The sequence below is a fragment of the Sorex araneus genome, chromosome 10, assembly GCF_027595985.1.
Source record: "Sorex araneus isolate mSorAra2 chromosome 10, mSorAra2.pri, whole genome shotgun sequence".
NCBI classification, from domain to species: Eukaryota; Metazoa; Chordata; class Mammalia; order Eulipotyphla; family Soricidae; genus Sorex; species Sorex araneus.
In genome coordinates, this window is record NC_073311.1 from 63870113 (window position 1) to 63889340 (window position 19228).

The window sequence follows — 19228 nt, forward strand, 5'->3', positions numbered from 1 at the left end:
AGGCGTGTCCTGACCCCGGAGACACAGAGGACGCGGTGGTGAGTGCCAGCAACCCCCCGTGCAGAACCGGAACATCGGGGGAGGCGCCGGCCTTGCACGCGGCCTACCTGGGTTCTATCCCCGGCACCGCCCTGTGGTCCCCTGAGCACTGCCAGGCCTCCCTCCTGAGCCCCACCGGATGGAACCCAAACAGGACAGGACGGCCAACGCCGCCAGCTCTCACCTCGGTTCCGATGAAGGTGGGACGGATGTACAGACTGGCGGACGTTGAGTGGGGGACCCAGTCCTGCTCCAGCTTCACGAGCTGTTTAATGCACTCTAGAAGCTCCTCCTCGTCGAACCCCTGGAAGGGTGAAAGTGGCCTCCAGTGAGTATCGTCCCCTTCACGTCAGCTTCAGACGCCTTTTTAAGGGAGTCATGTGAAAACCAAAAAAGAATTTTCTCCTGGGACCGGAGCGATAGCACAGCGGGGAGGGCGTTTGCCTTGCAAGCGGCCGACCCGGGTTCGATCCCCGGCATCCCATATGGTCCCCCAAGCACTGCCAGAAGCAATTCCTGAGTGCAGAGCCAGGATAACCCCTGAGCATTGCTGGGTGTGACCCAAAAAGCAAAAAAAAAAAAAAAAAAGAATTTTCTCCTGCGACATTTCCCCGCACACAATGTGGTGACTGAACAGACCAATCCACGTGGGAGCAGGTTCGCTGCTTCTCACCGTTTCCTCACTATTAACCAGAACTAGTCAGACGCTTCAACGTAGTAAAATGCTAAGATTGGGCCAGAGAGAGAGCACAAGCATGAAAGCACTTGCCTTGCATGCAGCCAGCCAGGTCTGATCCCTGAGCCAAGTGCCAGGATTAAACCCTGAGCACCTTTGAGGATGGTTCCAAAATCAAGAACCGAAACCCCCTTAAAAAGACAGCGACTTGAAAAACGTGATACAATTTAAAATGAGGCATGAAAAGAAACTATGGCTTTTATTCTTAAAGAAACAACATGACCTTCAGGTGATAAAGAAGGGACCATTATGACAATGATAGTTGGAGGGATCGCTCTGGATGGGAGACGTGTGCTCAAAGTAGATAAAGGACCAAACATGATGGCCTCTCAGGTTCTTAGTGCAGAGAGAGAGAGAGAGAGAGAGAAGGGGCTGGATCGATAGCACAGCGGGTAGGGCGTTTGCCTTGCACGTGGCCGACCCAGGTTCGATTCCCAGCATCCCATACGGTCCCCTGAGCACAGCCAGGAGTAATTCCTGAGCGCAGAGCCAGGAGTGACCCCCCCCAAAAAAAAACAAAGAATAAATAAATAAAAATAAAAGAGAGAGAGAAGAAAAGTGCCTTCCCTAGAGGCAGACTGTGTGTGTGTGTGTGAACCTGTGTGTGTGTGTGTGTGTGTGTGTCTTTCTGTGTGCGCACATGCGGGGGGAAGGTGAAAGGAAAAATATGAATATATGGGAGATACTGGTGGCAGGAAATATAAGCTGGTGGAGGGATGGGTGTTGGAATATTGTATGATTCAAACTAATCATGAAAGCTTTGTAACTGTATCTCACAGTGATTAAAAAAATGAAGAAAAAAGTAAAAACAGTAACAATAAGTCTCTCAATGAGAGACGTTACTGGTGCCCGCTCGAACAAATGGATGAGCAAATATATATATATATATATATATATATATATATATATATACATATATATGTATATATGTATATAAATTTAACATAAAGAAACAGACTCTTGGCCCTGGATTACAGAATATAAACTCGTGGGAATGAGAGAATGTGGAAGCATTTTGAAAACTAAAACACGGGGTTATGGTGATTTGCTCTGAATATGGTTTGACTTGGGCTAGAGCGATAGCACAGCGGGTAGGGCGTTTGCCTTGCACACGGCCAACCCAGGTTCGATTCCTCCACCACTCTCGGAGAGCCTGGCAACCTACCGAGAGTATCCCGCCCGCACGGCAGAGCCGTGGTATATTCGATATGCCAAAAACAGTCACAAGTCTCACATGGAGATGTTACTGGTGCCCGCTCGAGCAATCAATGAGCAACTCGATGACAGTGACAGTGGGATGAGAGAGATGGGGGAGGAGGTCAAGGTCAGGTCAGGTGGCCTAGAGGCGACTCACGGGCAAAGCCCAGGGTCGTAGACTTGTCTGTGGAGTAGCCCTGGGTGAGGCGTCTGTGTGCAGGTGAGGCACCAGCACCAGCGCTACAGGAAGCACGGGACCGAACTACAGCAGCTAAACTGAAAAATGGGTCTGTCGAGGAGACGGGACGGAGGAAGCGGGTGGCCAGTGGAGGGGAGCTGGGCGGCGGTGGGCCGCAAGCTGGAGCACTGTGCTCAGGGGATTCTAGCACCAGGAGCATTGGGGGTGGCAGGAGAGAGGCAGGAGGGAGGCCCGGGGTCAGTGCCCATCTGGTGTGCAGTGAAGAGGAGCCGACATTGAACGACGGGTGTCTGACTCGGAACTGAGCCGCGTGTCTGAGGGGACCCCAGCGTGCACGTACCGGCAAGGTGGCCCTCGTGGCGGATCGATGCATTCGCTCCATGTTGAGCTTCGGCCGAAACAGGCGAATTTTACCATCCACGCCTCGGAACGCCTTCAGCCCTTCAAACAACTGAAGATACAAGAGAAGGCTTCAGGGCAAAGAGACGGAAACCTCCCCGTGTTCAACAGTGACCACCGCCTGCGTCCAGCAGAGTGACCGTCTCCCATGTTCAATAGCGTGACCGCCTCCCGTGTTCAACAGAGTGACCGTCTCCCATATACAACAGTGACCGTCTCGCAGGTACAACAGAGTGACCGCCTCCGTGTTCAAAGAGTGACCGTCTCCTCACCACACCACAGCTCTCAGTGGGCCCGAGCTGGCGAGAGCCACAGCTGATTAGCACCACCAGGTATGGCCCCAACTACCAAGACCATCCTCCTCCTCCTCCTCGTCTCAAGGTAGCATTTGGTCTCGTGACCCCCATCATGGATATCACCCGCTGTGAGAGAAGACACAAAGTTGCCGCAGTGACCAGCGTTTTGAGGGCTGGAGCGATAGCACAGCGGGTAGGGCATTTGCCTTGCACGCAGCCGACCCAGGTTCGATTCCCAGCATCCCATATGGTCCCCCAACACCGCCAGGAGTAATTCCTGAGTGTAGAGCCAGGAGTAACCCCTGTGCATCGCTGGGTGTGACCCAAAAAGAAAAAAAAAGTGACCAGCGTTTTGATGGTAATTTCCCTTCCCACTGGCCTTCCAAGCTGCTCTCCATGATTTTTTATGGACCTCATGGAAAACTTGAGATTGTCTGAAAACATAGTTCTGAAGACTGACCTCAAAGACCGCAGAGCAGAGATGTCTGAAAGGCTACGGGGCTCCCAGAGAAAACTAGATGACTCTGGAAGGAGCAGCTAGGGAACATGTGGAGAATCGAGCACTGAGCACCGAGCATGAGCACTGAGCACCGAGCACCAGCACTGGGCACCGAGCACCAAGCACGGGGTACCGAACACTAAGCACCAAGTCTTACCTCCACCGCATAGTGCAGCACTGAGGAGCCGGGGTGCAGGGACAGGTTCTGGAGCGGCTTGATGTGCGGCTTCTCCCACCCGAACTCCAAGGACCACTCCACCGTTAACATATGGTCTGTGAACACCGTCCCGAAGACCAGCGTGCTGGGGTCTGGCTTCGCCTTTAAGATGGAAGCCGGGGTGACGACCAGGTCCTTCGCCTGGAGGAGAGAAAGCAGCAGCACTAAGGAAGGACCGGCCTCTGACAGGAGCGAGGGCGAGCAGGGGAAGCTGAGGACAGTGGCCCTTCCAGCGTGGCTCCTGGAGTAACCAGTGCTGGCGTGGATGTGGGGGGAAAGGGACGCTCTTTCACTGCTGGCGGGAATGCCACAGGTCCGGCCTTAATGGAAAACCGGAAGGACATTCCTCTAAAAACTAGAAATTGAGCTCCCCTATGAGCCCGCAATACCACTTCTGGGAATATTTCCCGAGGGTGCAAAAAAGCACGGTAGAAATGACACCTGCACCTGTATGTCCATGGCAGCACTGTTCACAATAGCAGAATCTGGAAACAACTGAGTTCCCGAGAACAGACGACTGGTTAAGGAAACTTTGGTACAGCTACACAGTGGAATACTATGCAGCTGTTAGGAGAGATGAAGTCATGAAATTTGCTTATAAGTGGATAGACATGGAGAGTATCACGCTAAGTGAAATGAGTTGGAGAGACAGACGTAGAATGACTGCACTCATTTCTGGAATATAAAATAACATAATATGAGACGGACACCCAAGGACAGGAGAGACAAGGGCCAGGAATATTGCTCCATGGTTGGAAGACTGCCTCATGAGCTGGGGGAGAAGGCAGCTGGGATGGAGAAGGGGTCACTAAGTCAGTGATGGTTGGAGGGAGATGTGTGCTGAAAGTAGATAAAGGACCAAACATGATAGTCTCTCAGTATCTATATTGTAAACCACAATGCCCAAAAGTAGAGAGAGAGTATGGGGGAGATTATCTGCCATGGAGGCAGGGGGAGAGGTGTGTGTTGGGGGGGCAGATATTGGGGACATTGGTGGTGGAAAATGTGCACTGGTGGAGGGATGGGTGTTCGATCATTGTATGACTAAAACTCAAACATGAAAGCTTTGTAACTGTATCTCACAGTGATTTGAAATTTTTTAAAATTTTTTTTAAATTTAAGAAAAAAATCACGAACAACTTTGTAACTATTTCACAGTGATTCAATTAATTTTGTTAACTAAAAATTTTTACTGTAGGGGCTGGAGTGATAGCACAGCGGGTAGGGCGTTTGCCTTGCACGCGGCCGACCCGGGTTCGATTCCCAGCATCCCATACGGTCCCCCAGCATTTCCAGGAGTAATTCCTGAGTGTAGAGCCAGGAGTAACCCCTGTGCATCGCTGGGTGTGACCCAAAAAGCAAAAAAAAAAAAAAAAAAAAAATTTAAAAAATTTATTGTAATGGGAAAAAATCATGGTTCCTTAATTATATTTAAATATATATATATATGTAAATTGTTTTAAAGTGAGATCACTCTTCCTTCCCGGCCCCGGAACTGAACCATCTGACAACTGAAGCTGGCACCACTTCCCCAAGCCCAGGCCCCAACAGTTAAATGTGGGCAAGCAATTTCAGAAGCTTAGCCGCCCCGAGTGAGTTCACAGCCTGGCCTGTCGCCTGTGACCTTAGTCATGCCACCCAGTAAGGCCCCAAGTTCCTGTGATCATGGGGAGACAGGGACAGAAGGACAAATGGGCTCAGACGGTGCTGAGGAGAACACAGCCACTTCTTCGCGGCCATCCCAGGACTCCTGCGGATCGTTCGAGGGAAGAGAGGGGCTTCTCCCCTCGATGGTGGACAGGGGCCAGGCTCGTGCGACTGGGGCGACCACCAGGAGGGACCAGGCCTCCCTCGCAAGACCACGCTCCAGCTCCCACCGAGAATTCTTGGCCCCCACCTTCAACACCCCCGGGGGGGTGCAGGGGAAACGGCCGAAGGAAGCAAATGTTTTTCCCCTTGGAAAGTGGAGACTGGACACAGCTGTTAGTGTTCTGCTCGGAGGACGGTGCACAGAGGCCCTCTGATCCCCAGAACGAGCAGACAGACAGAAAGCAGCTGCACCCAGCCGCATCTCGCCACCTCTCTGCCGACCTGCTGACCACACAGACAGTGTGGCCACTCGCCTGCACCGCTGGAGACCGGGGAAACCGCACGACAGGGGGTGTCTTGGGACATTTAAAAAAAAAAAAAAGAAGGGTTAACTAGGGTCAGACTCAACATGCTGGGGGTGGCTGAGGTGAGGGGCCGGCGAACTCGACTCCTGATCCCAGACACCCTCGTGCACCCCCAAATCACAACCACAGAACAGCCTGTTCCCTCCTGAGTGCTCATCACTCGTGACTCATCCATCTGGTGGACGAGGATGAATTCACTGCCTCCCATTGTCTTCATCGCTCGGTTTCCTGTGAGCATTCATCAGTTTTATTTTTAGAAATAATATGCGGGCTTCAAAACGCACTCTCCAACAGCCAGAAAGCTCAGAGGACAAAAGGAAACCTCAGACTGACAGATCGTGGTCATTTCCGACTCATTAGTAAACCTCCTTTGGAGAGTCAATAAAATGCAGAACTGGGGGAGAAAGGACTTCCTCCTATTGTGACCAAGCAGCAGGCCAGTTGACTTAAAATTCCTTGCTGAGTTCGGGGCAATAAATCATTTAAAGGGAGCTGGCCCCTGACGGGAGAGACAGAATGGGGATGAAGGCACTTGCCTTGCATGAGGCTGACCCAGGTTATACCCTGGCACCAGCTCTCTCCCCTGAGCATCACCAAAGGTGCTCCTGCTGCATATGGCCCAAAGCCTCCCCCCAAAAAAGAATGTAGGGGCTGGAGTGATAGCACAGCGGGTAGGGCGTTTGCCTTGCACGCGGCCAACCCGGGTTCAAATCCCAGCATCCCATATGGTCCCCTGAGCACCACCAGGAGTAACTCCTGAGTGCAAAGCCAGGAGTAACCCCTCTGCATCGCCAGGTGTGACCCAAAAAGCAAAAAAAAAAAAAAAAACCAAAAAAGAATGTAAAATCTACAGTACTGAGCCTGCCCCTCGGCCTCTCCACTGAGACATTTGCGTCGGGGATTCTCAACCCAGACACACGGGAGGCGAGTTTATAGACACGAATCTCAGCCCCTTTCCAGAACCCAGCCCAGAGCTGGGACGGAGCGGGCTGGTTTGCTTGGAGCTGCCCCCGTGATTCTGAGGGGCGAGTGAGGCCTGAGGCAGAGCCCCACATCCCTTAGAGAAAGGGGACCCCACTTTCTGCTAACGTCAGCCCTCCCCGAGATGAAACGAACCCACAGGAGACCAGAGCGACACTTGTGGGTTTCAGGGTCTAGGGGGGCTGAGGAGCAGCTGTGAGGGCACGGCCTCGGGGACGATGGGTTCTCCCCAACACACCCTGACTAGTGTGGAACCCCAAGGCCTTGGTTTCCTCAACCTTAGGACACGGGCTATTTCTCCGGAACAGAATCCTTCCTTCTGGAACACACTCTGCTTTCATTTTTATTCTGGGATCTTCATTTTCTTAGTGAGTGACTATACTCATTATTCTATTTTAAAATTGGAAAAAAAAAAAAAAGAACGAAATGTATAAACATTGCCATTAGGGGCCAAAGTGACAGTACCCCAGATAGGGAGCTTGCGTTGTTCACGGCCAACTCGGGTTTGATCCCTGGTTCCCCCTATGGTGCCCCGAGCCCTGCCAGGCCCGATCCCTGAGTGCAGAGCCAGGAGTACGCCCTGAGCATGGCTGGGTGTGGCCCCAAAACAAATGGAAAAAATCACCCTTACTCGGGGGCTGGAGGGGAGGGCGTTTGCCTTGCACGCAGCTGACCCGGGTTCGATTCCCAGCATCCCATAGGGTCCCCTGAGCACCACCAGGAGTGATTCCTGAGTTCAGAGCCAGGAGGAACCCCTGTGCATCGCCAGGTGTGACCAAAAAAAAAAACAGCAAAAAAAAAAAACAATCACCCTTACCCTACCAAGCACATTCCCACTTCCCAGAAATGACGGCCACGACCAGGTCCATCACCTATTTCTGTGACATTTTCTGGGTCTCTTCCTTATTTTCAAGGTCATGTATCACTTGCCACAACTTTGTCCCCACCTCACTTTTCCACAGCAGCCGCTGAACTGAGACACGGGCGTCTGCAAGATCCTCCTTAATAAATCATCCTCCTGCTTTCAGCTCCTGTTCCCTCGGGCCCAGTTATCCAGCCCGCACCTCTTCCCTTTAATCTGTCACGGACAAAAACAATCACAGACTCAACCCTCAGTGCTCATAAGGAGCTCAAGGGCAACTGACTTGAGTCCAAATATCCCAGTGCACTCAAGGGTCCTACACACGACACCCCACGCCTGTCTCTCATTCATCTCTGCCTAAGCGGGAATCTCTTGCGTCTTACTGAGCAATGCGTTCTACAAAAGAAGCAGCGAGGAGAGAGGCCGCGGTGGACCCCATACCTCAGGGTCCCCTGGTTCTCCTGCCCCCTTTTCCCGACTCAGAGGAAGGTTTCGAGGGGCAGAGGGTACTCTGAGGGGTAAGGTGCTGGCCCCGAAGAAAAGCGAATCCCAGGTCAGGAGCAGGGCACCACCACCTGTGACCTCACGACCTCCCGCCGCCACCAAGAAAGGCCTCAGTTCTACCAACCCAGCCAGGGCCCAGAGAAATGGGGACAAAGGGACAAAACAGTTGTTTCCTCTGACCACAAAAGCTCGGTGGCCCCTGCACCCAAAGTCCCTTCTGCCTCACTAGCTGTTAACATGTCCCCTGAGTCTCCTCAGCCACAGCCAGGGGTCTTCAGCTACTGTCCCCTGGCGAGAAGGCTGATGCGGAGAGAACAGTCCTGACTGTCATGGGTGAAAGGACACAACCCCAGGATCCCCCGGGACCCCCAGGATCTGCTCTCCTTTGAGATGGTTCCCTCAGAGGCAAGGTCTCCACGATTCTCTGGCTGAAGCGACATGAGGACCTACTGCGTGTCGTGGGGGCGAAAGGAGCTTTGCAAATAGAACCAGAATTCTGGGATCAAGAAACAGGGGGGAGGGCAGTGCTGGGGGCACATCAGCCCCCCAAGTGCGAACACTGACGCCTCAGCTTCCTGTTGACTTTTCTTTGCTCAGGTGGCAGAACAGAACTGCAGGCATGCAGACCACCCTGCACGCACACACACACACACAGACACACACACAGACACACACACAGACACACACAGACACAGACACACACACGCACACACACAGACACACACAGACAGACACAGACACACACGCACACACACAGACACACACACAGACACACACACAGACACAGACACACACAGACACACACAGACACAGACACACACAGACACACACACAGACATAGACACACACACAGACACAGACACACATGCGCGCACACACACAGACACACAGAGACACACACACACAGACACACACACGCACACACACAGACACAGACACACACAGACACACACACAGACATAGACACACACACAGACACACACACAGACACAGACACACACACAGACACATATAGACACAGACACACACACAGACACACACAGAGACACACACACAGACACACACACAGACACAGACACACACACGCACACACACAGAGACACACACACAGACACAGACACACACACGCACACACACAGACACGCAGACAGACACACACACACAGAGACACACACACAGACACAGACACATACAGACACAGACACACACAGACACAGACACACACATGCGCACACAAACAGACTCACATGCACATGCACACACACACACACACACACTCCTTTCACTCCCTGCCCCACCCCACTTCTAACACAGGTCACAAGGGGCCCTGTTTGCCCAACCCCCTTCTTCCTCCACTGGCGGCGTGGACACTGCCCTCTGCTTCTCAAACCGCCGGCCACCCGCTCGCCCTGCTGGCCACGCCAGTCTGCACCGCTGGGCTCACCTTTAGAAGCTCTGAGAGGATCTGGTGGGTGGCCGTGGAGGTTCCCTCTCTGGCGTGTCTGCTGAATCCCCACCCACCACAGCAACTGCTCCCTTGGGATTTGGCTTGTCCAGTGAATGCGATTCCAAACTTCCCAGACCAGTCTTTATGCCTTGGCTTTCCTCAATGTATTAGAGGACTGTAATTTAAAAAAGCAAACTGAACTTCCTGTACTTTATTTAGAGACCTCTCTGTGTATTTTAGGGGCCACACCTCGTGGTGCTCAGGGCTTACACCTGGTTCTGCGCTCAGGGACCACGTGTGGTGGGACTCGGGGCACCATGTGGGGTGCAGGGGTCGAACCCAGGTCAACCGTGTGCAAGGCAAGTGCTCTCCCTGCTGTGCCCAAAGGACCTTTGCATTGTTCTTTCGAATCCTTCTAAAGATCATTTTCCAGAGTGACCACAACCCAGTATGTAATTTTCCCTTTCCTGGACTCTGGCCTTCCCCAGCATCCCGGGACGACCCAGGTGGGCCCGAGGCCTGGAGCACAGAGCAGAAGGTGCAGGAAATGTTCTCGTGCCCAGCTTGACCCATGACCACCGAAGCACTCCGGGCTTCCTTTATTTGAAGACATCCTGGCCATTCTAAAAAGCGAAAGTGGGGGGCTGGAGCGATAGCACAACGGGGAGGGTGTTTGCCTTGCATGCGACCGACCCCGGGTTCGATTCCCAGCATCCCATATGGTCCCCTGAGCACCGCCGGGGATAATTCCTGAGTGCAGAGCCAGGAGTAACCCCTGTGCAGAGCCAGGTGTGACCCAAAAAGCAAAAAAAAAAATTTAAAAAAATAAAAATAAAAACCGAAAGTGACCATTTTAAATAGGACTCCAACAGAAGTGCTCAAAGAGTACCAAGCCTGAACCTCCAGGAGAGGCAGTGGAGTGAAGCCCAAAAGCAAACGGTATTTGACGGCTGGCAGTGGAAACGGCATGGAAGAAACAAGTCTGTGCCCCTGCCTGGGGGATGCAAGCCCTGTCCTGGGTCACAGGTCACCTCTCGGGTCCCCCTGAGGAATTGGGAATAGCCCCTGGGTGCAACCAAGCGTGACCCCAAACCAGAAGACAGAAGCAAACAAACAGCCTTCACGGACATCTCGTGTTTTGTTCTGTTGGGGCCACACCAGGCAGCGCCGGGGGACTGACCAGTAGGGGTGCCGAGGACAGAGCTGCGTGGGTCGGCAGCCGGCAAGCGCCCGCTGTGCTACCCCTCTGACCCAACGGGCCACTTTTATCTTGCCCTTTAAGAACCGTCTTCTCCTGCGTTGTTTCTGGTGCACACACAGACAACAGCACCGTCGATGCCTTGCGTAGCCCCCTCTCTCTCTCCTCTGGAGGCCGCACGGTCCTGGCAGTTTCAAAGCCAGGACATTCCGGTCCCAGTGGCCAGGCTGTGAAATGGCGTGAAACACAATAACAAACACAGTAACAAACAGGGCACGCGAAACCCACGACTTTTCTATTTGAAAGCTCTGGGCCGGCAGCCTGTGCCCCGAGTGGGGAACCCCAGGGGTTGGTCCAGCCCGGTGGGTGCCGGAGGAGAGGACCGGGATGTCCCCTCGCCCGTCTGCGCCCCACGCATCCAGCATGAAGCCGCAGACCCGCCTCACGTTGGGGGTGGGGGCACTTTGCTGTCAGAACATCCCCTTCCCACGGGGGGCCCCAAGCACCCCCAGGAGCCCCTCGTTCCCCTCGCTCCACCCAGATGGCTGCACCGCGTGGATGCCGGTTGTTCAGAGACGGGCGTGGGGTGCGCCAGGGGAAACGGTGCGTCCGCAGCCTCTGTCTGTGCAGACTGTGAAGGGGACACCGCTGGCCTCTGGTCCGAGAAAGGGTCTAAGAATGAGGCACCACTGCCGAGTGCTAGCGGGTCCCGGGTCCTCTCGGTGACCCGGCGGCTCAGGGGCAGTGTAGGAAATACTTGAGACCCCAACAGGATGCGAGGGGGGAGTCGAACCAGAGACAGAAAGCTACGTCCAGGACACAGGGTGTCCATGAAGTCCACTGCTCTATTCCTCCCTCTGGAACCACCGTCGCCCAGCCTTGTCACCGCCAACAGAACCAGGGTCACGGCGTGGCACAGAACACCCCAAAAGCTCACCGGCCGAGACCAAGTGAGCATACGAGAGAGCACTCCCGTTCTATAGGGTGAGGGCGGAACTGTTGCCATGACGGGCTGCAGCCGACATGAAGCCTCAACCAGGCCTCGGTTTCTGTTTCCCCGAAGCGGGACTTGCAGTTCCTGGTAAACTCCCAGTTGAATAATTTTCAACCATTATTTAACTATTATTATTTTAACTATTATTTAACTATTTATTTAACTATTATTTATTTAACTATCATTTAACTAGTTAACTATTATTATTTAACTATTATTATTATTATTAACTATTATTATTATTCAACTATTATTTAAATAATTTTCAACTATTATAAAATAAGGAATTGGGCAGTTGGGTCTGGCTCGTCATGAGAGGTCACTGTCCCCTCCTTAGAAACTGTCACTAACCATTGTCTAACTGCTGAGCACTGTTGTAAAATAGACCAGTGTATAAATTGCCTCTTAACTCTGAGCCCTATAGAAACCGCTTGTGACTTGGAGTCGGGGTCCTGGCCAAGACTCCACTGCGTTGGATGAGACTTGAACCCCAGCTCGAGCTAGTGATGGCTAAAGCTAGTAATAAAGTCCATTTTTTTTTTTGCATTATCAGGTGTTACCGACTGGATTCCATGGGACATCAAAAGATCACATGGCTGCCCACCTACGAGACGGTCAGACTTCATTGTCAAAACCCTGAACAAAGGGGCTGGAATGATAGCACAGCGGGTAGGGCGTTTGCCTTGCACGCGGCCGACCCGGGTTCAAATCCCAGCATCCCATATGGTCCCCTGAGCACCGCCAGGGGTGATTCCTGAGTGCATGAGCCAGGAGTGACCCCTGAGCATCGCCGGGTGTGACCCAAAAAGCAAAAAAAAAAAAAAAAAAAAAAAAAAAAAAACCCTGAACAAATGGTTTGAGGCTCTTCATGTTCCTGGAGCGAGCAGATGCCATCGGACTACACTAGTACGCGACAGGGACAAATGGAGATGTTACTGGCGCCCGCATGAGCAAACTGAAGATCAACGGGATCACAAGTAATACAAGTGAAGTAATACATGAGTGAAACCGGGTCTCTCCGCCATTGGGGATCTCAAACTCGGGCACAACAATCAACATTCTTCACTTGGAAGAAACATTCTTTCTAGAAGATTAAGAAGGCAATGGGGTGGCATTATGGCTCACATAGACCCTGTGAGCGATTCACTCACTGTACCAGCAGATCCTCGGAAACGAGCAAGCAGGAGCTCTTGAACTGGTTCTTCCAAAGACCCATATTCAAATCTAGTTCCCCAGAGAGGGCTTTGGAGCCCAGCAGGCATCTGGCTTCCGGCCCTCTGAGCGTCTGTCTTTAGGGGACCAGAAAGATTACAACTAAAATGCCCAACTTCAGACTAGCAAGGTAATGACTGTATCACTGCATCACTGTCATCATCATCGATTTGCTCGAGCGGGCATCAGTAACGTCTCCATCTCGAGACTTGTTGTTACTGTCTTTGGCTTGCCAGGCTCTACCATGTAGGGTAGCTTGCCAGGCTCTGCCGTACAGGCGAGATACTCTCCGTAGCTTGCTGGGCTCTCCGAGAGGGGCAGAGGAATCGAACCCTCGAACCCAAGTCGGCCTCGTGCAAGGCAAACAAACGCCCTACCCGCTGTGCTGTTGCTGCAATTTTAACATAATTCTGAGCAGAGACTGTATTTTGAACAGATCCCAGGGCATCTGCTGCCCGGTGCAGGAAGAGCTGGGCGGGTGGGAGAGAGGCTGCCCCCTGCCCAGATGTGAGGTCATTAAGACAGGATGCTGAGGCTGACAAATGACAGGGACCCACACAGGCCCCTGGAGAGCAGACCAGAGGGGCCACAAAGATAGAACCCAAATCCTCCACGTGGGTGGCGGGGGAAGGGGGTGTGCACACGGCAGGATCCCATCCACCTAGGATGCTGGGGCTTTCATTGCACTTTTTAAAGCAAGATTCTCCTTTGCCGCTCAGCAGCCCTTTCTGAGGGGACATGAAAGAAGCCCACCGTGCACAGGAGTGTTTTTACTGCAACATGTGAGGCGTGGCTCAAAGAGCAAAATGCCACTTTTTCCACAAATGAAATGAAGGATTATTATTAGGCTAAACCTCTGGGAGGCCGTTCACGGGCTGATTATAATCCAAGGGAAGTGTATGATTCATGGAATAAAATGGGCCACGGAGCAGCCGGGGAATTTCGGTGGCGCTGCTCCCCGCCCTCCCAGGACAGGCACGGTCGCTGGGGCCCCAATAACCTGGAGTCAAAAGCGCCCCGAAAAGCCCTGGGTTGGACATCGACCCGCTTAACCTTGAGCTCTGAAAAGCTGCTACCTTGAACGTCTCCCACGCATCCTTGGATCCGCCTTCTCCCGCGTACTCTGCCAGGCAGCCGTTATTGCAGTCCTTGAAAATAAAAGATAAAGAAGACAAGCCCTTAAGCAGCTTGTGGAGGACAGGGTGGAGGACAGGGTGGAGGACAGGGGTGCGGGGTCACCCGGGGCACGCACCCTGACCCTGCGCCCTCCGCAGCAGGGTGCTAACCGGAAGGAGGAGAGGGGACACGACTGTGATGGGCAACGCTCCGGACTCTGCCGGGCCTCCCCGAACCTCCCTGGCTCCGGGGGACCCTCCCGGGGCTCCCCCGGCCCTTCCAGGGTCTTGGGGACCCTCCCCGAGCCTCCCCAGCTCCTCCCGACTCTCCTCGGCTCCCCCTCTGTCTTCCCCGACCCTCCCTGACTCTCCCCAGCTATCCGGGACCAACCGTTCCCTGCTGCCCCGACCCTCCTCTTCTCCCACGCACCCCCACTCAATCCTCCCCGACCCCACCCACCCCATCCTCCCCAGCTCCCCGGCAGGGCCGAGCGCTCGCGCGGTCGCACTCCTGGTGGCCGGCTGGGGACACCGGGCGCTGGTCCTCCCTCCGCCCGAGCCACGAGCCCACCCCACGCGGGGGCTAACCCACGGCCGGGGAGACCCCAGGGGCGCGCCGAGCCTCGTGGCCCGGCCCCTCGGCGGCGCACAATAGCCGGCCGGGGCCAGGGGCCAAGGGCCAGGGCTGGGGACCGCCACTGACCATTTCCTCCGGCGCAGGGTCCCCCGCAGCCCGGCACCAGGTCACCAACGCGGACCGCGGCGCAGCCCCGTCATCTCAGCTCCGGGAAGGCCACAAAGGGAGCGGCTGGGGACGGTGCCCGCGACCAATCCTGTCTGGTTCTGAGCTCCGATCCAGCGGGCGGGTCGGGCCGGGGCAGGAGGGAGGAGAAGCATCCCGGGGTGCCGCGGCGCGCTAGGTGCGACGCGCCCCCAAGTGCTCCTCCCCTCCCCGCCCCGCCCCGCCGCCCCCCGCGGGGGTTCCCGGCTGCGTGTGCGCCCCGGGAGGGGCTGGGAGGACCCTGGATCTGCCGCGGGGTCCCGCCCGCCCGAGATCGCCTTACCTGGCGGCCGAGGGTCGCGGCGGCTCGGGCCCAGGACACTGACGGGCCGGGCCGAGCCCCCACGCGGCGCCCGCAGCCCCGCGCCAGCACCGCGCCCGCCCCGCGCAGCGCCGCCAGCATCCTCGGTCCCCCGCACCCGGGACTCCGGCCACCAGGCGCGGCTCTGTCCCCAGCACCGGAGCCCCGGCGACCAGGCGCGACTCTGTCCCCAGCACCCGCGGCCCCGGCGACCAGGCCTCCTCCAAGGCGCTCCCCTGCCCCGAGCTGGCCACTGCGCGCGCAACTGTGCCTGCGCGCTGCCCTGCAGGGACCCCCAAAGCAAACCCAAGGGAAAGAAAGAAAATCCGGGCGTTGCAGCCCTTCATGCCAACCCCACCCCCAGGATGGATGCGGGGCTCCCGGGGGTGCAGACACCAGGCTCAGCCCCAAGTGCCACGTCGGCCCAGGACTTGGGGGGTTGGTTTGTCTGTTTGGGGTGGGCACCCAGTGACGTTCCGGGCTTGCTCTCTGCCCTGAACTACCCCTGCAGGCCGCGAGCAAGCGCGGTGTTCAGGGCCGGGGACGCGCTGAGCAAGGCACTGGGTTCAGCAAGGCAAAAGGAAGCTGGTCATCAGGCTCTCTCCTGCCGCCTCCCGGCCCGTAGCCCACAATTACGAGCCTTTTAAGTTGACCCAAGTGGTGATTTGGACTGACCTGATCTAGGAAAGTGGAGAGGGCAGATTATTGGAGTGAGAGGGTGGTTAAAAGCAGCCCCGGCTCGTAAGACAACCCTGCAAGGCCGCAGCTATGATCTTCCCGTTCAGGATGTAGCTCTCACAGCCCCAGCCCGCGGGACACCTCTCGGGCTAGGGTGCGAGGGGGCGCAGCTGGGGACCCCTTCCAGCCCAGGAGACGAATCCCCATGATCTTTTTTTAAAAAATCTGAAATAATGTTGAAACATTGATCAAGTAAATTCCGGGGCTGCCTGCTGACGTAATCTGCCCAAAGTTGAAGAAGAAATCCAGGTAGGAAGACGGCTCAGAGGGCTGGAACACAGGCTTTGAGTCCATTCCTGGCATCTGGTGATCCACCAAACCCCCCGGAAAACAGCCCCGGAGCACCGCTGGGTGAGACCCCAAACTAATAAGAAACGCCAAGTCAGGAGTTACAGTTTCTTGGGGCCAGAGCAATAGTACAGCGGGTAGGACATTTGCCTTGCATGTGGCCGGCCCAGGTTCGATCCCTGGCATCCCATGTGGTTTCCTACGCACCGCTAGGAGTGATTCCTGAGCACAGAGCCAGGAGTAACCCCTGAGTATCGCCAGGTGAGGCCCATAAAGCAAGCCAGAAAAAGTTATAGTTTATTTGCTTCAGCAAGGTTGGTGTGCAGTTTCTGGGCCAGCTCTGGCCAAGAAAGAACTCAATCTACCAGGAAGGGGATTTCCCAAAGGCCACCCCCAGACCCGACACCTTTCCTCCCCATCAGAGCCAAACTTGATGAAAATGCCATCCGCACCTTGGGGTCTGCTCCCTCCCCTTCCCATAACTCAAATTTAACTTATTAACTTAAAAAAAAAATCCAATGCCAAGGAAAGAAGGGGGGGAAAAAGGAAGAACTCGGCAGATTTCTTCAGGTTAGAAATGTGAATCTGGTTAAGTGGTGTGAACTGCGCCAGGGCTGGGCTCTGATTCAGATGCCACCCCCACCCCACGCCCCCACTTGAGAGCTGGTTCCAATTTACCATGAGGATGGGTAGGCTGTGCCCCAAGGAGAAGAGAAAATTATGCTCAAGCAACCAAACATTTGTCTTTAAAAGGCTTCATGCAATTCCAGCCATCTGCGCTGAACAGGAAACCGTGTAAGTTGAAATCTAGCCCCCTTATCTCCAGGCTTTATCTCCAGGCGGGTCCCCTCTGGGTCGGGGACATACAAGCCAGCAGGGAACAGCTCCTGGGGGGAAGATCTTAGTGCTGGCCCCCTGGCCCTAGCTCACAGCTACTGTGGTCCCTTTGGTCTCTGCTGGTGGTCCGGAGGGAGGAGGGGCTGGAATGTCCCAAAGCTGGGTGTGGCCACAGGACCCTGCAAGGGAAGGTTTCTTCTCTTTTGGAGCTGACTGCAACTTACCTCCTCTGTGCTCAATTTTAATTTTTATTCCTCACCCTCAGGTTTCTGGCCAATGACCCCACCCAGACAACCTCCGTGTAAGTTGAGATCTAGCCCCGTTATCTCCAGGCGGGTCCCCTCTGGGACAGCTCCTCGTCGAGGGCTTGCCTACCCCCAAAGACATCAGAGATGTTTTAGACAGACTTTTGATTCTTACATAGGCCAGAAAGAGTGACGGGGTCAAGGTCACTCTCTGCTTGTCGCTGAGTGCAGCTTGATTCTCTCAGGACGCACCAGGGGTGATCCCTGAGTGCCAAGTGCGGCCCCCCCAACCAAAGAACATTTTAGAATTAAAAACGAGGTGCCAGGTGAGGCATTTCTGCCCCCCGCGGGCAGGACTCAAAGGGACAATGGGCAAGTACTCCCTGAGTAGCTGTAGAAATGGGAAGAACTCTGCCCAGTAGGTTTGGAAAGGCTTTTGGAAGAGGAGTCCTAGAGGGGGTAAATATCAAACATATCTGGCCTGCCGCTTTTCCAAAAACATTTAAAACACACACACACACACACACACACACACACACACACACACACACACACACACAACACAACCCTGGGAAATCTACCCTAAGCGAAGAAACAGAATGTACCCCGCCCCCAGTGGCACCCAGGGGTACTACACCTCCTGGATCACTCCAGCGCCCCCTACAGGTCAGTATTGCCAATTTAGGAAAGTCCCAGGGCACAAGCAATGAGGAAGGAAAGTGGGTTCCAGGCCGCAGGACCCCTCTAAGAAGGAAAGGAGCGCGGGGCCCAGAGAGGCTACCAGAGAAGGGAGGAGGATAGAGGCAGGCAGGGGGATGTCTATAACAGAGAACGAAATTTCCAGGGCACGGTCGGCCTGGAGACACAAAACACAGCGTGTGTTCTGGAGTGTCGTAAAGTCCCCGGGAAGGGGTGGACACTGGTTCCAGTGCAGGAGGGGCATGTGCAAAGGCCCGTAAGGAGAGGGGAGTGTGCAAAGGCTCACACACTCCCGAGGAGGGGCGTTCGTCAGCTGGGTTCCCCAGGAGGAGAGGCGTGCCCTCGTCGGGTTCTCTGTCTATGAGATGCCTCTAGGACCAGAATTGTTTTGCGCTTCATATGCAGACAGTTGTGGGCCTGGGGTGTAGCTGCGGGGAGGGCTAGCTCAAGTTCCTCTGGAAATACTACACAAGTTGCTACTGATGTCGGTGGGTCCCACGGGGGGCTCATGTGAAGCGGGGAGGAGAGAGACGGTCACTTTCTCCCCATCTGCCTCTGCCACCCGGGACCCAGGGTTACTGGGTTCTTGTCTGGCCTCACAGAAAGGAACTTCAGGAGTATTCAAACAGTGAAGTAAACAGATTTCATTTGGAGGTTTTGAGGGAGAGAGAGAGAGAGAGAGAGAGAGAGAGAGAGAGAGAGAGAGTAACATGCTCAAGAGAAAACCAAGGCTTCTCCAAGGGTGGAGAGAGCCCCTGCACACACCCCAGCATTAACAGAAAAGCATGAAAGTCCCCACCTCAAGAGGGCAGATGCAGGGGACACATGTGCTCGGCCACGTGGGCGCAGGCAGTACTTGGACTAAGGCAGCGCAGGTGGTCCCTGCCTTTGTTCAAGGTGGCCTTTGTAGGGTTGCGCCAACCTGCCCCTGGAGGGCCTTCTACTGAGGTCTTGCTAAGGAGGTTACCAAGGAGGCTGGGAGTGGTGGTAGTCTTCTTTGAAATTCCTTTCCCGGCCTTCAGTTTCTGCAGGAGCTTCTCTGGGTCTGGGGCTGGTGTCGGGGGAGGGTCTTATCAGGCCTTAGTTCCCGTTTCCTGCTAGGTTGGCCTTTGCAACTTCAGAGCAGTTACTTCCCAGGAAATTTACTGCCATCGGCTGGGGAGGGGCCTTCCCCATCTGCCCACTCTCATCTGCCCTCAAGCACCCCAAAGGCTGGAGGGCAGGACCCCCGGGGTGGAAATAGAACCTGAGACTTAAGAGATGAGACGAG

The 19228-nt window shown here is 54.7% G+C and overlaps 1 protein-coding gene across 4 annotated transcripts in view; it reads right to left on the reverse strand.

Annotated features, from left to right (window-relative positions):
• Positions 1–19228, reverse strand: part of BCAT1 (branched chain amino acid transaminase 1) — a 68153-nt gene that overhangs the window by 33903 nt on the left and 15022 nt on the right. Inside the window, exons 1-5 of one of the 4 annotated variants that reach the window (XM_055117948.1) lie at positions 15134–15362; positions 14031–14102; positions 3523–3723; positions 2512–2622; positions 224–343 (exon numbers count right to left, since the gene is read on the reverse strand). In XM_055117948.1, the coding sequence (XP_054973923.1) occupies positions 224–343; positions 2512–2622; positions 3523–3723; positions 14031–14102; positions 15134–15253 (624 nt within the window). In that variant the 5' untranslated portion in view covers positions 15254–15362. Of the gene's footprint in view, positions 1–223; positions 344–2511; positions 2623–3522; positions 3724–9547; positions 9726–14030; positions 14103–14772; positions 14973–15133; positions 15363–19228 lie in introns of those variants that run through there. The other 3 variants (XM_055117951.1, XM_055117952.1, XM_055117950.1) reach the window with 3 other exon arrangements.